The sequence below is a fragment of the Odontesthes bonariensis genome, chromosome 16 (assembly GCF_027942865.1).
Source record: "Odontesthes bonariensis isolate fOdoBon6 chromosome 16, fOdoBon6.hap1, whole genome shotgun sequence".
NCBI lineage: Eukaryota > Metazoa > Chordata > Actinopteri > Atheriniformes > Atherinopsidae > Odontesthes > Odontesthes bonariensis.
The window spans coordinates 18,446,935-18,468,085 of record NC_134521.1 but is presented as its reverse complement, the minus strand read 5'-3'; the positions used below and the strand labels follow the sequence as shown (position 1 = coordinate 18,468,085).

The 21,151-nt window shown below is 41.4% G+C and overlaps 1 protein-coding gene across 2 annotated transcripts; it reads right to left on the bottom strand.

Moving 5' to 3' along the window:
• Positions 1–227: 227 nt before the first annotated feature.
• Positions 228–19,719, bottom strand: fez1 (fasciculation and elongation protein zeta 1 (zygin I)). Of its 2 annotated transcripts, XM_075486510.1 has the most exons (10): positions 19,431–19,719; positions 15,960–16,315; positions 11,595–11,682; positions 7,389–7,475; positions 5,533–5,701; positions 3,393–3,715; positions 2,199–2,279; positions 1,547–1,622; positions 1,379–1,444; positions 228–1,264 (listed from the first exon to the last, which is right to left on the bottom strand). In XM_075486510.1, exons 2-10 carry the CDS (start codon positions 16,283–16,285, stop codon positions 1,248–1,250), a joined length of 1,233 nt encoding a protein of 410 aa, XP_075342625.1. In that variant the 5' UTR covers positions 16,286–16,315; positions 19,431–19,719; the 3' UTR covers positions 228–1,247. The 2 variants fall into 2 exon arrangements, with proteins under 2 accessions (XP_075342625.1, XP_075342626.1); XM_075486511.1 differs by lacking the exon at positions 7,389–7,475.
• Positions 19,720–21,151: the final 1,432 nt, after the last annotated feature.

Genomic DNA, 21,151 nt, shown 5'->3' with positions numbered 1-21,151 from the left:
ATTTGTCATTTAGGTCTGGGATCCTTGACCAGTTTGTTTGAGCAGCCAGCTCTCACGTTAGTTGTGAAAGTTGCCCCCAGCACAGGTTGAGGCCCAGAGGAATTGGAAAATCATGCATGTGTGGTTTTGAAAACCCCAAATCCTAAAATATAAAACCTTACTCGTGACACTTTTCAGCACTATGTAAGCTCTGAAGGTGAAGACAAAAAGAAGGCGATGCGCACAACTTAGGGTAGAAGGTTTATTAGAATTTGCAATTAGCTATGTAGCATTCACCTACATGGAGCAAAGGAAGCCATAAATACGCTAATATGCACACCTTTATTCAAATCAGCCCGTTTCAATGGGGAATAATATCCAAGGAAAACTCAAGTGATGCACCTCCGGGTGGCTGCACGGGGTGGAATGAAAAGAAGCCCGTCGCTCTGATGTTACAGTAAATAATAATATAAAAACAGCAACAGAGTTTATATCAAATATCTACATACGAAAAATAAGAAAAAAAAATACAAAATAAGTCAGAAGAGCACTGGATATTCAGATAGTGAAAGAAGCTTTGTAATGCACTGCACTGCACCCGTAATAGTCGTGTGTTTCTTGTCATTCTTGTGGAGCTACAGTACTGAGTTGGCAGAAAAAGGTGCATGGCTTTTGTATTCAAATGGATTTACCATTTTCATTGGAAACAACACTGTGTATGTGTGTGTGTGTGTGTGGATGAGTGTCTTTATGCATCAGTAAACGAAACAATGATCAGAATCCAGTGGTTGAGAGGTCAGTTCATGAATTAATGTCAAAACATGGCAACACTGAAGTCCTGTTAGAGAAACTAGGAAAACAAAAAACCCAGAGACAGAAAAGTTAAGAAATTAAAAAGAAAAAGACAACAAAGCAGTGATAACACTGTTTCCCTGTACCGAAGAGATCTCATGATCGTTACTAGCATGTCATGCTCCATTAGTGAAGTCCTGTAAAAGTGGGGTTTGGCAGTCAGTCCCACTCGGCATTCAGAATGCGGCCATTTTGGGGTCTGGCCCGAGACGAATGTGTGGGAAGGGAGGAGGTGAGCTCAGCGAGAGGCAGTAGTTGTAGTCTAGGTGAGTACGATTATGTCGATGGTGAGGATCCATGGATGATAATGGTAAAAGAGGGGAGCTCATGCAGTTTGGGCCAGAGGCGAGGCAGGTTGGAGAGGTCCTCTGGGGATCATTTCTCTGTCACACTGTGGCCCCTGGCCTGGCGGTGCTTTAGGTAGGACACAGGACTAGAAATGAAGATAAAACAAGAAACCTTTATGTATTCTTGAAGCAGGAAGTTCAATTGAGCAACAGCTGAATTTGATAGATACGATTCCACTGACTTTCTACATTGAGTTTACCTTTTAATATGTAGTCAGTCAGCAGTGTAGGCACCTTCTCACTGTCTTCCTTCATGGCATAGAGAACTATGAGGAACAAACAGTCTGTATGGATCCACTCGGCATATACAGCTTCTGTACATTAAAGACTTATCACTTTTATACAAGCGCCCTGGTCTCGGTACTTACTTTTTGTGAGCATCTGCAGGTCGTCAACAGATGGAGGGGTGCCTTTCTTCTCAAATGGAATTACAGTGTTTAGATACTGAAACAGAGACAGAAGAAGGCTTAACAAAAAAAAAACCCCAACAACCTGGAAATTCAATGGCCAAGCATGTTTTGTTTAATGAAGTAAATAATTATTACATCATAGCGTCATCACTACACATGAATGAGCCAAAGTCATTACAAAATGGCAGCCTATCCAGTGGGGGGATACTAGAGTCTGCATAGTTCTCTTCCAGGATGGGTTCAGGAACTGCTAAGAAGGATTAACACTCTCACACATTCTAAGATGGCCGTGGGGTAAAGCATAGGTTCTCTGTTAGCCCGGAGGTAGACTGCTGACTAGTCCTGTGAATACCCAGAGACAGATTAGCCTCGCCATTTGGAAGATTCTTCAACGAGTCATTTGGTCACAAGAATCTGGTTCTTGTTCAAGCCAATTTCTGCCACATTAAACATGCTGACCACAAGAACAAACTGTTCATTTTCATCTAATCTATCGTAGACCCCAGAACATGCTGCTACACTTTAAATGTGAGTTTGGATCCGTTTTAAAGTAATGTTCAAATTCAGAATGTGAAACCTTTTTTTTTATATATATATTTGACCTGCTTACCTGCTTCTCATTTCCTGTGCTTCCAAATGTCTGTCTAATGCCCGTCTGCAGGATGTTGGACAGTCCCTCCATGCTGAAACGCTACACACACACAGACGGAGGGAGAATTATCACAAACTACAAATGCAGTTTTGTCTTCAGATTGAAAGACTGGCTGTACAAATACAATGGAGACCCTTCAGCTGACTTCTACACAGCATTGGCTGACCTTAATTTATAAGACTCTCTTAGGTTTGACACCTTCTTATTTGTGTGTTTTATTGCAAAAAACAACCAGTTGTTATGCCTTGCGTTCCAGTTCGACCTTTGTTTTATCTGCTCCCCGAGTAAGGACCGAATTTGGAAAAAGAGCATTCAGCTTTGCCACCCCTTTGGCATGGAATACTTTACAGACTGAGCTGAAACTCTCTGAACTAGTCGCACTTGGAGCATTCCGCTCTATCCTGAAAGACAGGCAGCGTCAATCCATTGAACAGTGCCTGTGTTTCAAATCCTAAATTGTTGGTTGTGCTACAGCTCCCACGTCTCAGTATGAAATCACGATTGCATCTCTAAATTGTTTGTTTTATTCTATCTGTCATTCTTTGTAATCTGGTTTGACACGTACTGCTGTGCTGCTGTTATGTCTCATGCTGCTGACCCGTGTTGCCCAGGTCACCCTTGTGAAAGAGATCCTAATCTCAATGGGCTTTTATCTGGTTAAATAAAGGTTAAATTTCTGTCAGAGACGTTTATTCATTGTGTTTTTTGCATCTGAATGATCAAGCCACTTTTTTTGGAGACGTATAGCGGGTAACATATATAATGAGTAAATCCATATTACTTTACTTCAATGCAGCACCAGCCACCGGGTGTTAAAGAGAAAACTACAGTTGCTACGTTGCATGAAGGGAAAATCCATTAAACTCTGTTGTTGCACAGGGGTAGACTGGACTGGGCTGTTATTGGACATACTGTGGACTTTCCTGGAAGAGGCTTTAGAGGCTAATGGATCTGAGATCCATTATGTGAACAGTCAGAGGAAGAGGAAGAGCCCTCAGGCACTGGGATCTCACCTTCCTCTAATATACATTATAAGATAAAAGCTGGATGCTGCACATGTTCTGGAAATATTCTTATGTGTAATTATTATTACTGCTGAATGTGTAGTTAGGTCCCCACCTCCACTCACATGAATAGCTAAAGGCGTCTCACCTTGACAGGCATGGTGCCAGTCTTCTCCGAGCGGCCTGTGGAGCCCGTGGAGCCTGTGTTTCCCGTGCTCACGGACACCGTCCCTCCCCCCTGCAGACTCAGGGCCTTGTCCCGGCGCCTGCGTTTGCTGCTGTCTCGCTGCTCCTTCTGCCTGTTCTGCACCTCCATCAGTGCCGTGATGAACGTGTTCTTCACCTCCTTCTCAAACTCCAGCTCATCACGCCGAGCCAGCTGGTTGACCAGCTCCTCGGAGTACTCACGGATGGCTGCCTCCACCCGGTGCAGCAGTTCAACAAGCGCTGAGCTGGGCATCAAGCTCAGGCCTGCAGGACGGAGGAGAAAATAAAAACAAATTGTTGGAGAGGAAATGCTAGAATCACAGTGAGCAAGGGTCTATCAGCAAATCTTATAACCTGTGTCGATGACTTCATTTACTGAAACATGCGACACCGATTATGTCATCATTTGGCAACGTATGATAATAATACATTTAGTCCGTCCATCTGTTCGACTTCAAAACATCTAAATCTGTACCAGCTCGGTTGATTTTTTTTTACAGGCCAAAACTTACAACTTACAGTGCATACAATGTAAATGTAGATCATTACTAAGTTCATTCGTTTCCACAGCAAAAGGGGGGGGGGGGTTGGTTCAATAGCGCTCTGCCATCTCCCTCATTCTCACAGTAGTCACAGCACATTAGTGTGACTCAAACAGAGTGACCACATGGACCTCCAATATGCTCACCGACGGGGAACCTTATGGCAGAGAACACCGTGTCCTCTTGAACTCTCACCTACAGACCTGCTGAAACAAGATGACTAATCTAACCTCATGACACCAGGAGCGCATCAGCTGCCTGCTGTGGACGGACTTAATATAAGAGAAAACTTGTTCCATAAGATGGATATTTATTGCAGCTTTGTCATGTTATACTTTGACCATCGTGTCCATACAGTAATTATGACAGGCCTTTATGTTGGTAATTCAATACATTGTGGTGTCAAAGAGTTTTCATGCTTGTTTAAGGCAAGGACTAAACTGACAAAGGTCACAGCTTCAATATCTTATTGATGCTGTGCTTCATCTGTCAAGGAGCTCAATTTGAATTTATTTTAAAATTAGGAACCTACTGACGAATAAAGTAGGGCTGGGCAACGATTAAAATTTTTTATCTAATTAATCACATGATTTCCCTGATTAATCGCATTTGTACGCAAAATCCAAAAATGAATTCAAAAGTAGTGTATAGCTTTAGGCATTTAGTTTTATTTTAAATGTGCTGCCATATGAATGAAAGTGCCATAACATTTGTTGTGCAAACACACTTTTAACATCAGCATCTTTATGTAGTTTTTATGTAGAAGCCTCGCTCCACTGTCTGTTTCCTTGAATGACTTGCTGCTATCAGTTGTGTGTTTTGCCTTTAAGTGATATTTTAGACTGGAACTACTACGGTGAGAAGACAATTCAACTTGGCTGTGTTTGCAGATGACTTTGGTTCTGTCGACTCCGCCGTCTGGAAGAACTTTAAAATGAAAATGGCCGAGTAAAAGTTCCGTACCCTTCTCCATGTTTGGTGGATCCGCCAAATACTTTCTTTTCCGGTTCCACAGCAGACAGCAACAGACTTTTACAAAATAAAAAATTAATAAAACGGGTGGTTTGTGGCGTAGTGGTTTGAGCAGGCGCCCCATGTACAAGCAGCTATAGTCCTCTCTGCAGCCAGTTCGAGTCCCGTATTGGACGGCCCTGTGCTGCATGTCGTTCCCCCTCTCTCTGCCCCCTGCTTCCTGTCTCTCTGAACTCTCCTATCCATTAAAGGCACAAAAGCCCAGAAATTATTATTTTTTTAATTAAAATAAAAAAATAATAAAAAAATAAAACCTGCGTTAATGCGCGATAAAATATCTAGCGGCGTTAAGTAATTAACGAGATAACGAGTTAACTCCCCAGCCCTAGAATAAAGCAATTTATTTAGATAGCTTCTAAATAAACAAGTAGCAATGTAGCCCTAATGATCAATGGTGAACAAATTACTCTTCTGCTTTGTTTCAATTAAGACGTTCTCTTTGTAAAAACAAAAAAGAAGGAGGAAAAAAAACAGACAAACAGCAGCACGGATCACTTGCAGCTCTACCTTCATAAGAGCAGTTGTTGTTGGAGGCCTGTGACAGCTGCCTGATCTCCTCCAACAGGGAGGGATTGGTCCTGGAGGAGCAGTGGCTGATCTCCTCTTCATCCTCCTCCTCCTCAGTTTCACCGGGATCCGGAGAGTTCTCCATCATCTCAACTATCTCCTCAATGACCTAGAATAGGGAGAGACAGTTCGGCGGATAGAAAAGAAAGAAATCAGGATAGGCAGAAGCACACACAGCTATCACTCTCCATTTGTCGGTGGCCACTAAAATGCAGAAAGCCTCCTCTAAAAGGAATACATGTCAGACTAAAATCCATTACTGATGTCTGCTCAGACAACATACGCAGGCTTGAGTTGGTTTTAGCTGGGCATCTGTCTAAGCTGCTACACAAACAATTTATGGAATCATCTTGGTTCAACTTGCCCTTATTCAAGCTCTTATGGTTACCATGACCTGGATTACTAAGAATCTTCATCAACACTTTTGACAGGATTTGAAGGTTCTGCTGCTGTCACCACACGACAACTTCAGGGGTCTTGTGAAGCGCCAGTCAGAGTTGCTTAGCCACCCTCCGTATCTTGGCAACCATGCACATTAATTGCCATGTGAAAATTAATTTTGGCAGCAACCATCATTTCTGTCATACTATTAAAAGAAGAAGCTCACGGGAGGAGAGATGCACACCAGTTTTATTTAAAAACTGCTTTTCGCTTGTAAAAGTAAAATGTTGACACATCAGATGTAAGGGCTGCTGCATCAAGGCCAGTTTATCAAGAGCTAAAGATTCTTATGTTGTATGTTGATAAAATGCCAACGTAGCATATCATGCAAATTATTGAGCTAAATATTTGCCTGAATCAGAAAGCTATGTAGCTCTTTCCAAAACACCAGTTTTGAGCCAACTTTGAGGTTTGGAGAACTGCAAGAAGCAGGCAATAATTCATATTTCACTTTCACGTTGGATGAAGAGAAAGTTTAAAACTCAATTACACTGGTGTTCAAGCTGCAGCTTGTTGGCTTGTTTGTTTGCAAGTTCCCAAGAGTGGAAAAAAATAGATCCATTGTTCAACTATATGATGCCAATGTTATTTTGGGCAGCAGTTTTTGATTTCATTTTATTACTTGACTAAAATAAATAAATAAAAAACATGTATCTTTCTATCTATCTATCTATCTATCTATCTATCTATCTATCTATCTATCTATCTATCTACCATTCTACTTCAGTATTTATCAATATTTTTATATCTTATATTTTAAAAGAAGCAAGCTATCTATACATTTCTCATGGGCTTGATATAAATTTAATTTGGATTCAGTTTGATGGTCAATTTGCTCCCCAAGACAGCGCAACTTACCCCCCAACCTGGATCAACTTACTCCTAATAAACCATGGGAGCATGGTTCAATTTGCCTCAGATTTTAACGAGAAACCATATTTTTTAGAACTATTTGCCAGTGATTAATTCTCGTAATTCAAACTGATAAAAGACAAGTCCTGAAATTTGGTGAAAGGCTTTCATTTGACGTCTTTCTCATTTTCTCTTATTTTGAGGACCAAATGATTTAAAAGAAAATGGCCCATCTCACCCCACTCTATCCTACGTGATTTTGTCCACTGCACATAAATCTTTAATTGCTGGATTGGAAATGACTTGAGTTTATCACTCAGTGTACTGGACCATCATAAAGTCATGGAACAGATACCTCAAAGCAGATCACAGTGAGTCCAACAAAAAGAACTAATGCAACATAAATGCATTATATTCATGTACAGAGTGTACAAAACCATTCAAAATGTCATGTAGCACCCTGCTTCCACTGTCGCAGATTACGCACACACGCACACACACACCTGATCTGCTGTGATTAGAGGCTCTTCATTCAAACAGCTGGCGTTATCATTCTTCTCATTCATCTCCTCCTCTTCCTTCTCATGAATCTGCAGATTGTGACCCAAACACACGTTACAATAGCTGTGGATTCGTTGCTTTAAATTTACACACTAAATATACACAACACATAACAATTTTGCAAAACATCTTCTCTTCCTCGAGAGGTTAGATCATTTGAAAGTCTTATGCTTAAATACAGTGGTGCCTAAAAGGTTTCAAAGCCTGATATTTCAATATAAATGTGACCTGGAAGCCTCAGCAAAGTCCCACAAAATAAATAAGATGGGTCCATTTCAACAAATGATGCAAATATTAACACTAAGTCATTCATCTGAAGCTGAAAATAAAGAGTGTTAGATTGTTGAGATGTAAATCAGTTCTGATCCGGTGTTTTATTTCAAGAATAGGGGTCCGTCAGCGTCTGGTCAACACTGACCGCCTGATCGTGTCACAAACTGAGTAGATTTCTGAGGACCTCAGAAAGAGAATTGTTCTTTCTCATCAGACTGTAAAGATGCTACATAACCATCTGAGTAAGGATTGCACCAATTAGCATCCAGAAAGATTGTGTAGAAGTAGTGGAAATTCAAGATATATTTGTGAGAATGTCAATTAACAAGGTTGATATATTAATTCATCATAAAAGGAATCTTACCCATTTGTGAAACAGGGTAGTATGATGGTTTGGGCTTGTTTTGCTGCATCTTAGCCAAGATTTAGCTCAGACACTTTTCTTAAAGAACTCCACATCTGTCTGAACTGAACTCATGAGCAAGCAGATCGTGCAGCAAGGTGGCCGCGAGTCGTTCCACCAAAGACCGAAAGTAATATTTTGGAATGGACAATTTGTCCAAAAATGTTTTGTAAGGACCTGAAGAGAGCGCTTCACAGAAATGTAAGTTTTTATGATTGATTGATTAAATCCTCAAGGGCTCGCAAACCTTCAAGCACTGATGAATTTAAACGACGACCCTGTTCAAGATTTTATGATTATCATAAACAGTCAGACAAAAAACACTCCGTTTAATTCTTCCAAGGCAATAACTCGGGTTTGCCCCTTTAACTCATTAAACACAGCATTGGTCGTGGCAGAGGATGGCTTCTGAGTACATTCCAAAACTTTAGTTAATCTTGTGTTTTTTTTAAATCAGTCGCAGGCTTTCGATAATAATGCTAAGGCTATTTAAACCCCCCTTTTTTTTTTACTCCAGACTGCTTCCTTTTTGTGTATTGGAGGGGTTTATGTAAAACTTTCCACACTCATGGCTTCAAGAAAATTAAATCTCCTTACGCTCGGCTCATACTGGCCACACAACATCTTAAAGAGGCATTTCCAATGACTTGGGTAAATTCTGGATTTGACTCTCAAAGCACCACCACGAGTCTGACATTTGTGCTTTGATGTGTGAAATTTTGAACAACTATTTTTTTTATCATAGCCTGAAGTTTTGATGGATGTTAATCAGTGGATGATCAACATCATGAACCCTTAATGTTTCACCTAACCATTAAAAGACATTTGCTGTGTAGAATTTGATCATTGCTTTTTGTCATCAAGTTTATACAAAAAAAAAGACATTTTGGCCAGGATCTCGAGAGCTTTCGTGACGATTTAAAACGCAGCATTTTAGTATTGTGGAGATATTAGCATGTAGCATTTCTTTCAAAAGGAGCTTTGCTCAGGGTATTGTGAAATGAGCCATGGCTCACCAGTGAACTTAAACTGATAGCACTCCTCTATTTTCTGTTTGCACAGGTGTGGGACAATTGCTCTTCCATGGGTGAGTCCTTCAGTAATTGGCAATCACACTTTCAGACGTGCACATCGTTCTATCCACTTAAAACCAAACAGAACAATACCAAGATTTAAATGATGCAATCCCATGGCATCTTATGCACAAAGAAGCTTGATGGATCTTTATTTTCCAGCCATGATACTTGGAGGGGTCTGCATTTATCATGATTGTGTAGTCTTTTGAAGATTTATGACAGCTATGAAGCTGATGCTTTCATTCACGAGACATTAAAAATCTTTGTAAATGGTGCGAAAAGAAAAAGACTGAACTGTGATTTGCGATGTGTTTTATCTTGGTAATTTAATGCTTTGGTTTAAGTGGGGTGAACTCTGCACATCTGAAGGTGTGACACCCATGGGATGATAATTGCCTCACACCTGTGCACACAGACTGTGGGTGAGCACAGTTGGCACGGGTTGCTTTAACCAATAATCCGATCCTTTCAGTGCCATGTAACCCCACTGACAGTTGAGTGATAGCTTCAATCACAACACACAGGCTCGGAAAGACTCAAACGTTAGTATAATTGATGGTGATGCTGAGTAAGAACAGCAGGATTAGGGCCATTTCAGACCAGGGCGGCAAAGCGTGGCGGAACGGAAGCGATTTTCACCGGCGGAGGTGAAAATACATGGAAACAGATCTGTCCTTGCACACCGACGTGGCGGTAGTCGGGCGGTAGCGGCCGGCGGCGGCCGGCGGTGTCCCGTTGAAATGAATGGGGAATGCAGACAGGGCTGGAGCAGAACTACCGCGGCCGCGGACTGTCCGGTGTGAAAAGCCAAGTTGAACACACCGCCTGATAACCGGCGTAAGACTGCCGTCGTTTCACTGCCGCCACGCCACGCTCTGGTCTGAAATTGGCCTTAGAAATGTTACCTGCACACGAGACTTTTGCATTGTGCCATTACTTCTGACCAAAGGTACAACTCTATAACGTTTTGTTTCCTTACAAGTATCCATGTTACACAGCAAATAAGCATATTTTATGCCTCTGGTATCTTTGAAATACCCACAGAAACCAGTAAAAATGCTTGATCTGGTTGCATTATGAAGGCTCTGTTATCTCTTCTTCCTGTTTCTGTGTAAAACTTTAAACTTGTGTTGAAGTGAGGATGCAGCTGAATATGAGCTCTGTGATGAAATTCCTCAATGACCCTCTCATCCCCGCGGTGAAGCATCTGCTCGACCTCGACCGCTAAGTGTGTGCTCTACAGTTATTTTCGAACAACTAGTTATAGGAGAAGACGAAGAGGGAGAACTCTCCAGAATGGAAGACCAGTCAAGGCTGGTCAAGCATTCATTCAAGTGTCCACACGAGACTGTCTCAGAGAGTATTAAAGGAGCTGCGGTATTTTCAACATTAAGCCTCTTTTCTGAGTCGTCTGCAATGTTTTGGAACCACCCTCACCGCTTTTTTTGATGTTTACTGCTGTCTCCGGTATTTGCCTAATTATGATTCATCTCAACCTGCTTCAGAATGGCAAGTCATGTGCATGTCCTAAAAGGTCCATAAATCACAATAAACGTCCGTTTTCAAAATAATCAACTCACCGGAGTGGTTACTGGTGTGCACTGGTAATCCATATCAAATTTCGTTGCGAAAAGTTGCTTCTGTCGTGTTTTATATGGCAGCTCGTTCATGCTAGCACTATTTTCTTAGCGGTGGAGGAGTAATATCAACGAACATCCAGTACAAAATGTCAAATAAAACACGACAGAAGCAACTTTTCGCAACGAAATTTGATATGGATTACCAGTGCACACCAGTAACCACTCCGGTGAGTTGATGATTTTGAAAACGGACGTTTATTGTGATTTACGGACCTTTTTGGACATGCACATGACTTGCCATTTTGAAGCAGGTTGAGATGAATCAAAATTAGGCAAATACCGGAGACAGCAGTAAACATCAAAAAAGCGGTGAGGGGGGTTCTAAAACATTGCAGACAACTCATAAAAGAGGCTTAATGTTGAAAATACCGCAGTTCTCCTTTAACTTTTCAGTTTTGGTGCTTGAAGGCACTTCTTCGGGGAAAGACGGATGAGTACAACATGCTTTGTTTCAGGATAGCTGCAGAAAGATGGAAGATATGTGTGGGAGCACACTTTCTTGGTCAGAGCTCTGTGCTTTTAAAGCACCACAGAATTAGCTGTTAAGTGACGGTTTCACACCACCTACATAAAACCACATTACATGGGATGTTATTTCAAATACTGCTCACATGGTTTGTCCAGAAATGGTTTCACACCTAAGAATATGCAGAATAAATGCTAAACTGAAACCTTATACAAAATGATTGTGTCAGGGGGGGAACAACAGGATAGAAATGTCCTTGAGTTAAGCAAGAGATGTGGAGCAGCATGTACCTCCTGGTCGGAAAGATTGCCGTTGAGTCCTTCAGAGTTGGGGCCGTCCCAGGTGGAGATGTAGTTGTCAGTTAGAGCATCCCACACACTGCAAAACAACACATACACTCATGTAAACAAGGCAGTCCCCAGAGACAAATCTCAAAAAGAGCCAACAGGACACTATTTTTCCCCCTCAGCTACAAAGTATGTCTGCTATTTTAAATTTCACTATTCAGGAAGTCATTCTGCACATTATGATCCCACCAAACATAAGTCTGGAGTGTTGTTTTGTTCTTATAAAAGATCTACTCAGTTGTGTCTTTAGCAGCCTGCAACTCAGTCAATATTTCACGATGGCAAGTCAATGATAGTGGTCAACGTGCAGAGGAACAATGCACAACAGAAAAAAAAGCACAGATTATTACTTGTTAAAAGGTATCCTTAGTAGAGACTTAAATAAAGCTTCTCACATCATTGTGCACAGTGGCTTCTGGCTGCGAACCGGAGTGAGCGACCGTCTGACGAAGAAGGACAAAACTGAGAGAGTCTCCTTTGTCTCGAGGCCTTTGTGTGCCTTTCTTGTTTTGTTTTTTTCTCCCTGCTCAGACGTTGGTTCAGCCCTGCGCCCAGTGGCACTGCCCCTGCCTGCTCACACAGTGGACCCCATTCAGCTCGCAGCTTACCTCACCAGTCATGCCTGCCATGGCTACGCACAGCGATTTGAAGTTTCAATACGCTTAGATTTAAAAAAAAAAAAAAAAAAAAAACATATAAAAAAAAAAAGCTTGGAATGGTGTTTGCCCTTTTTGTGTGCATTCAAAATTTCGAAATAATTTGAGTTAGAAATAGTTTTGTGTTTGAGAAGAAGGTGTAATGTTGCAGTGCCGTCCCCGTTCTCATTTACATGATAATAACACATCACCAGGCTATGCACATTCTGATTCCTAACAGGGTTGAATGGCTTGCGTTTCTCCTTTAATATGTTTTTGACCTGCACAGCAGTTGCAGGTGCATTTCTAATGGCATATGGATAAGGTGCCTGGATTCAGAATGTCACTGGACTTCAGGGTACCTTGTTGTTTATATCATAAAACAGCTCATGATGCTTTCGGTTGTACCTAACATTAAAATGAGAATTTGGCTTAGTTTGAATTGACTTATGATTGATTAGTATGTCGAGTGTGTTACATGCAGTAGACAGCAGCCAGCGCTCTTAGTTTGGAGAATTTTTGCCATCTAAAAAAAAAAAAAATCAAACATCAAAATTTCATCGTTGGCCAAATGAAAGCCACATTGTGGAGTTTTGCACTGTGTCCCATTTGCAAAGGTTCAACATGGATGCTCTTCAGATGAGACAATGAATGCATGATGTTTGAGTTCTTTTAGGTGAAGATTCGCTCTTCTGTTGTCCCTCTTTCAGGATAATTTAGCTTTGTAGCCAAGCCAAGAATCTTTCCTGAGTCTCCAAACGGAGCACGATAACTCTTAAGTTTTTCACACACTCTTAATACAAAAAATATATATATATCCCTTTAACAATACAACACTGCTGTGAAGATACATCGTTACCTACTAAAGAAAAAAAAACTGTAATGAAAACTTTGAACACACTTAGAACAAAACTGAATCCTTAGTTTGACATTAATGCTAATTCACTTTTTCAGAGAGTTAACATAGTGGTGACTTCTCCACACTGGTTCCCCTCAGAGACACATCTACATACTCAAATACATACATTATTTATTGGTATGTACTGTACAGCTCCTGTGCCTAAACTTACGCTGTCACTGCCGATCAATTACACAGTTCTTTGCAGACTGTAAGTTAATAAAGATTGGAATAGATACATAGTAACAGCGATTATATCGCACTTTTCTGTTCTTATTTACCACTCTAAGCCACGTTCATACAACACTTCATAGTATTTAACCGACACACACACATATATACAATGATGTATGCATGAGGGTCAAAGTGTCAGTGTGACATTCAATTTGCGGACAACCGCTCTAACTCCTCCTGAGCCACAGTGGCATTATAGTTTTTAATTAATTTGTCGCTCTATTTGCTTAAAAGACAGTTAGCATTGCTGTGCATGATGGCAGCAACTTAATTTCTTAAAAAACTGTGAAAATGTTAGGTCTCATAAGCGGTCACACAAAATACCTTTTTTTCTTTCTATGGAACTGCCATAAAGTAATTCTATCATTTTCAAACCTTTATCTTAGTAAGCTGTGTTTTTACACCATGGACCGACGTATCTGCATTGAACTGACCACTGGCTTCAGCTTTATACAGTGGCCAATATACCGAGTCGTACCAGCTGAACCTTGAAGCAAACCAAAAAAGTCCCACCTCACTGTAGAAACCACAGCAACACCCGCACGGCACATTGTGCATGTTCAGCACAGGAACATGGTTTAATCATCTGTCCTGCAGGGACTGCAGCTCCATGTTACAAAGCTGCCCTGCTGTGTTTGCTGGCGAGTAGCCACCCTACAGCGATCACTCTGTTTAATATTCTAGTTCTCCGTCAGCTTGCAGGACTCTCTCAAATTTCATACCGGGAGTCTACAGGGATTAGGCCGGCATGTTCGTCACCAAACGGCAGATTATTGTCGATCATTTTTGTTAGCCTATGAGTTTGGTGCTATTGGTTTGAACCGGACTATCCTGAAAACTGTCCCGCACGTCATAACACAGTGCAATCCTGCCAGAGCACATCAATACTGCCTCGGTTTCTATTATTAGCTGCTTGTGCATCCTGAATCTGTGTAACTCTGAGGTGACTAAATAACAAATGAATGAGGCTACATGAGATTACAGCACGGATTGTTATAAAGGGGAAAAACAGTAAGACTTTGTTTACATGAAAAAACCACAGGAAGTTGGGTTTGTTGCATTAACTCACTGGAATGCATACGTACTGGTTTTCTTAAGGGTGATACGAAAAGAAAAACAAGCGATCTGTGCCAGATCTGTGAATCTACATCACTTTGATCTGCTCTGACTCACAGTCAAAGCTTTATTCAGTAATAAACACCATACCAGTAGGTTAACAGTGTTTGAAATCAGAGAGTCCCATCCAAAAACTCTCCTCTCACACCTGCTGTCAGGCTATATTTGGCGTGATTCAGCTCCACACAGTGATAGGACGCCTGTGTTTGGGCCTGAGAGCATACAAGTTAAAAGAAGGAGGGTCTGGCAACCAGCTGGTGGAGAGGCAGCGACTGAAAACGAGCCAAAGACAAGTGAGGCGTACAAAACTGCACGCTGAATAATTCAGCATGCGGCCTAACTAGGTGGCGCTGGGGAGGGTGGAGTCATGCTGATGACTGACTTCTTGTATGGCTATGTTGCGGTCTACATGCGGAACTGTTTTGGCTTTTGGGCTGTGATGCTGAGCCCCCACTTTGGCCTCAAGCATCTGCTGTGAATGGGGAAGAAAGGTAGTAAGATGCTTATGCTGCTGTGTTATCAACATTAAAATAGAAGGATGGGTGCTATTTTGAGTGTGATGTCACTTTGACAGGGATATTACAATATATTGCTATATTTGGTAGAGTAAAGTAGTACTTTCTGTGTAAAGTACTGCCTAACAGTACTGGTACTTTAAAGGCCGTAGGCCAGCAATATACTCGCTTTTATTTACTGATACACGTATTTATCATGGCTGCCTTGCGTATCTGACATTTGTTTGGAGCGTCGTTTGTGCACGTCCTCAGAAACTGATGCAATGCTTGCTTTAGCTACAATATGTAGGGGCAGAGTAGGGCCAAATCTCACTGGATGTAGAGTCATAGGATCTGCAGGAGAAAACATGACAGGAAATCTAAGGACAAGCTTGTCTAGGCAGTCCGCAATCACCCGTATCTTTACGATTTGTCTTTGCCACTGCAAAGAGACAAATGTGCTTGTGAAAATTGCTGGTGTGGGATTAGTTCCATTTTACAAACATCGGTGCATGGAGAAAAGTATTGGAGGAACTGAGCGGGGACTGTGCCAATACCGTGTTTTTTTTCTGTCCCGAGTCATCAGATGTGCCCTCTGGTAATAGTACAGTAGACTGGCAAGTTTGTGAACAATTACACCCATGACAGAGCATGTAGCTTACGTTAACATGTGATTTAAAAGTAAGTATATTTCTGGCCTAAGACTATTTTAATTTGATGACCTGTTGGATAGGCCATCACTCTCATGAGGGTCTGGCGGCATAACAAAGTCAATTTAACCCCAGATACTAAATCAATTTCATCAATTTGTTTATCAAGTGGCCAAACCAAAGTCAACACAAGCAGATCATTTCTGAACAGCTACAAAAACACATTAAGTCCCGGAGAGATTCCAAAAAGTAGACTGTGCTACAGTTTTTTTCTCACTCACTCTTCATCCTGCAGCTGTTCCTCTTCCTCCTGGCTGTGTGACTGATTGCGTATGGGTGCCAGACCTTCGGTCTTGGTGTTGTAGTTGTGGAAACACACATTGAGCTTTTCGTCAAACTCGTTCACCAGGTCCTCCATCGACTTGAAGCTGATCATCTCAGAGAAGTTCTCCAGCTCAGAGAAGTCCTCGCGGGTGATGGAGGCAAGGGGGACAGTGGTGGTGGTGGAGTAAGAGGAGTGGTTGAGAGCCGGATGCTCCAGCTCATCCATCCGACAGGGCCGGAGGTCCTCAAACTCCTCATCCAAGCACACAAGAGGGGCTTCCATGGTGTCCCCTGTTAGTATGATGTCTGAGCCCTGCACCGAAAAGAGTGAAAGTGAGACAGTGTGCAGTGCACTGGGTTTGCTCATTTCTGCAAGGTTCATAAATTAAGCTTATTTTGAGTCCCAACACAATTTTCTTAATGAGCTTAGTGGATCGATCTAAGCACAAGTGATTTTTGTCAGTTTTCATCTGATAGATTTAACAATACCCCAAAAAGGATTTATGTGATGTCTCCTAAATCAGTCCTGCCTCGACTCATCTGGAGTGGCACCATAATGTCTAGACATACAGGAGATGGAGGTAGATGTGCCAGAAGGGGACCAGGTCCCAGAGGGAACCCAACCAGTTGGCTTCACTGGTAAATTGCAGTTAATTAAGCAGCCCCACTGGGATTTAACTAATGAGGTGTCAAAGATTCTGAGCCTTGGAATTATATGAACATTTTTCAAAGCAAATTAGGCTTCGAGAAATTAGGCTATTTTTTTTAGCTGGTCAGAAAGTTCACTTGATCGAGATCCTTTGTGTGTAAATCGTGTCATTAACTGTGTTATAATGTACAATCGTTCCAATGTAAGTGTAAGATAGCTCACTCTATTTAGAGAGAAAGACTTATCTTCTGATTTTAATGCAGTGCATAGATGAGTTTGAAAAGCAAATATAATTAAAAATCACAAATAAAATCACGATGTACTTCCAACAGCCTTCAAAAATCTTCAGATCATTACAAACTAATATCTTTGAAAATGAAGTGATGATGACAGTTGAGGGTCTATCCCCGTGGACATTTTTGAGCATGTAACAGCTCTGCAATATCCCTTTTGTGACAGTTTTACATTATGAAAAACATCAGCCTGTTATGATTTGCGAAGGGAAAATGAATGAATGTAGCATTTTTTTTAAAGTTCCCGTTTTTTAAATTGTCATCTATGCCCACAGATGCCACCGTCTCCGTTTAAGAGCAGATATTCACAAATCTCAACGCAGCAAACAGAAATACACATGCATGCCTCGACATAATGTGACAGATTCCCCCCAAGTGTCATGACAGTGATAATGAACAATGACATTCGGTGTTAACACAGGAAACACACATTTCTGAGCCCACCACAATCCCCTTGAGGTCGACACAAATTAACGTGTGATCATGCAAAAAACAGGCATTGATTGCTCAAAATAACAGGACCATCAACTTATGATCTCAAGATAACGGCATCAAAATAAATAATTGCAGCAAAGGCTGCTCCTGGCTTCTGCACACAGTGCACATGATACCACTCACACGTTTTATACCGGCAGAGGTTGTCTCCTCAGTATGAGCTCTTACGGCTCGACTGTTTTATTGAAAAGGGTTGTGTAGGAGTCTGTCTAATACTATACATGAAAATATTCTTTGTTTACAAACTGCACTTCTCCTCAATCATGACTGGTTTATTTTGTCATGGCACCCTCAAGGGTCTACTTAATGAGTCTGGAAGAAACCTAGAGCCTCATTCCACTCAGACATCTGGGAAGCATAATGTTTGTGTCTTGTGTAGTTTGCTGAGTAAAAAACACAATCAGCGCAGTGACTTCTAAAAGGTCAAAAGGCAATTAGTAACTAAAGAAAAATAGTATTTGATTCTATCAATCAAACATAAATCTGCTAAAAGAAGCAGCCCTCATCCTTGGGCGGATTGTTGGTGCTTCAGTTGAACTTTTAACAGAAGTTCTGCTTTGGTACTGCTATTTGACGCAGTGTCATTACAGCAGTGAGGCCTAAATTTCATCCTTTGTGCTTTGCTGGCCTGGTGTAAGTGGGTGAGCACAGAGAAGCCCATTTAAAAACAAGCTTGTGCAAGCCTCTTCTTCCTCATCACGCCAGTCAGCAAAGTGCCGCTCTTGTCTACAGCCGGATATCGTCTTTCACAATCTCACCCCGTCTCCCTCCTCGCTGTGCTGCAGTTTATTAGTTTGTTTGTGTTCCCTTCAAACACATCTTTCTCATCTCTGGATTAATACTTCAGAATATGACTCAAATCCTTGCAGAAGAGGAACCAATCACCCTGGCCTTCTATAGTGACAGTGACAGGTTCTGTCCGTCAATGTACCCAATTCAGTTAATTAGTTCCACAGGAATAAGGGAATCAGAAATGGGAATTAGTGCCTCACTGCTCCAGTCTTTGAAACTGCTTGTAGGACGCACCAGTGCACCGATTGAAATTGGCATAGCCCTTGTTTATTTTCCCAAAAGCTGTTCAATCTTTACTTACTGCTAAGTCAGCTGTGTCAATTACACGTGAATTTCACAGAAGCTAACTACGAAATCACAGCATCTTCACTGGAGCTGCTGGCTGGAGAATTGGTGTGGAGGGGTTTGTATGAAGGTACAGGTACAGCCAAGGTGTGCTGGGTTATACATTAGCTCTTCTTTGTTCTTTCTTTTTCCCCTTCTGGCACCTCTTTATTTCCACATGTGACCTTCACTGACAGTGGTGGTGGTCTCAGGTGTGCCTCCCCACTCCATAAGCACGCAGGTATGAGAGAGCTAATCAACCGGCAAGAGAACCAAAACCCTCATTGCATTTTACCAAACAGCTGCTTGTGCAAACAGACTGAAACAGAGGAATCTTATAGAATGTCCCGTTTCTACACAGAGGTTATTCTTTTGAATATTCTTAAATGACAGCAAAAACAGTACAAATCAGCTTCATTAAATTGAGAAGGTGTGTCTGACGTGTCATGAATGTGGAATGACAATATTGATCATTCATCAACACAGGCTCTTTAATCAAAAGATGAATCAAAGTCAAAATAAGCCTCAGTCTCACATAGCAGGTATTAATCATGAGTAAATCAAGTGCACATCAAATTAAATTACCAGTGATTTTGTCCCAAGTTAATGTGAATGCAGTGTTTAACACTATAATTTGATATTCACAAGAGCAGTGACAGAAATGGAAATGAAGCGAGTGTATGTCATCAACTCATCAGAAAGCAAAAAAAGAAACGAGTGGGGGAGGGAGAGAAGAGCAACGAGGAGAGAGGAGGGGAGATGGAGGAAACCATGGTTACAAGACGATGATGACGGCAAGATGATGCACATAGGGGTCAAGACAGGAGGAATGGACGGCAGGATGATAGATTCAGGGCATTAGGAAGGCTGTTTACCTGCAGTCAGATGAGCCGTTGTTTTATTTTGGCTTAAGTGTGTAGTCAGGATCGTTTCAGACCGGGAGAATCTGGGCCTTCCTTTGCAGCAAAAGCCGGTGAGCAGCAGCAGTTACAATCATTCCAGGGTGAAAGACAGAGAAAAAAATCCGAGAGGTAAAGATGGCAGCGTGGTGAGAGCTTTGGTCTGTATCCCGTCCCTCACCCGTTAGCCCACAGCCACCCTTATCTGTCCTCCCACAGCTCGTTGTTTTCCAATCAATGGCCAGCCAGCCCAGCGCACACAGAGCATGCGCACTGCTGGGCCTCTGACGACATCAGCTCACCCCCTCCCTTCCTCCACGCTTTTTTCTCCCTTTGTCCCTGCCTCCTCTTTGCTTCCATTGAGCCCCCAATATTCATGAGGGGAGACGTAGGAGGAGCAGGAGGTTTGGGGGAAGAAGATGATGCTTGTAGCGGGGTAGCACATTGTATTCCACACCTTTTTATTTATAGCGTCTCTAGATTTTCTCTCTCTCTTTTTTTGTCTGCTTAATCATTCTGCCATAGAGCCAAGACAAATACAAGGACATCAATTTTGAACCTGTTCATGAGCACAGAGAGCTCATGAACAGGTCAGAACAGAACAGAAGATATTGCAAAAAGCAACAAATACTTACCAGCATGATTACAAGCTGCATAAAACAGATACACCACCATTAAGACGGATAGAGACGAGGTGTTGAAATATGGAGAGTCAGGAGAAATCAACATTCTTAGACCTACTCTTTAAAAGTTCCTTGCAAAATGCAGCAGTATCTCTTACTGTACATGTATTTTTTCATATCACACTGAAATGCTGAGGATCTTTGTAAAGCCACACGTGAAAAGGCATCAGGCAGAAAACACGATGATGTGCAACTTCTCTTATTTCATCAGGCAAAGCATTCCTCAGTCTGAATGTAATGTTCAATGGACTGGAACAGAGTAAATGTTTATGGCAACCGTGGGACATGAATCTGCATATTTAGATTGATTTTTGTCCTTTAAGTTGGATTGGTTTAGTAGAAATAAATTTGTCATGAATTGTTTCTCATAGAAAAGTTGCAAAGCAGAAGATGAATTAATTTGTAATGAACTTGACAAATCTAAAGCATAAGTTAGAGTTCTTTCCTCTTTACTTTTCTTCAGTGTCCTGGCTGACTGATATGGATAATCCCAGTCTGTATCAGGGGACGACACAGTCACTAACTGAACAGTGTAATAAACATGTTCTTATCATTGCAAATACTTATTTTTGGTGTTTTGTATGAGCGTCAATTATTTACAATTGAAATCCATAATGCAAAGTTTTACAAGTTCCGCAGGTTAGCACCTGGGTGTTGACGTCCCTTTATGTTGGACCCCTCACATAGATCTAATTCGCAAGAAGATACAGCAGCATATTTAATTTCCTTGAACAAACCAAACTCCAAAAAGAAGCTGGGATGCTGGATAAATGTAAATAAAAACAGACTGCAATGGTTTGCAAATCACATAAACCAATATCTTATTTACAATACAACATAGAAAACACTTTACTTTTTCATAACAAATATATTTCAACTTTAGTTTGACGGCAGCAACAAGAGGCCGGAGAGGCTGTACTAATAAGAGTCTGCTTGAGAAACGTGTTTCAACTAATTAGGTGAATTAGCAACAGGTCAGTAATATGATTGTTTTTTTTTGTTTTTTAAGAGCAC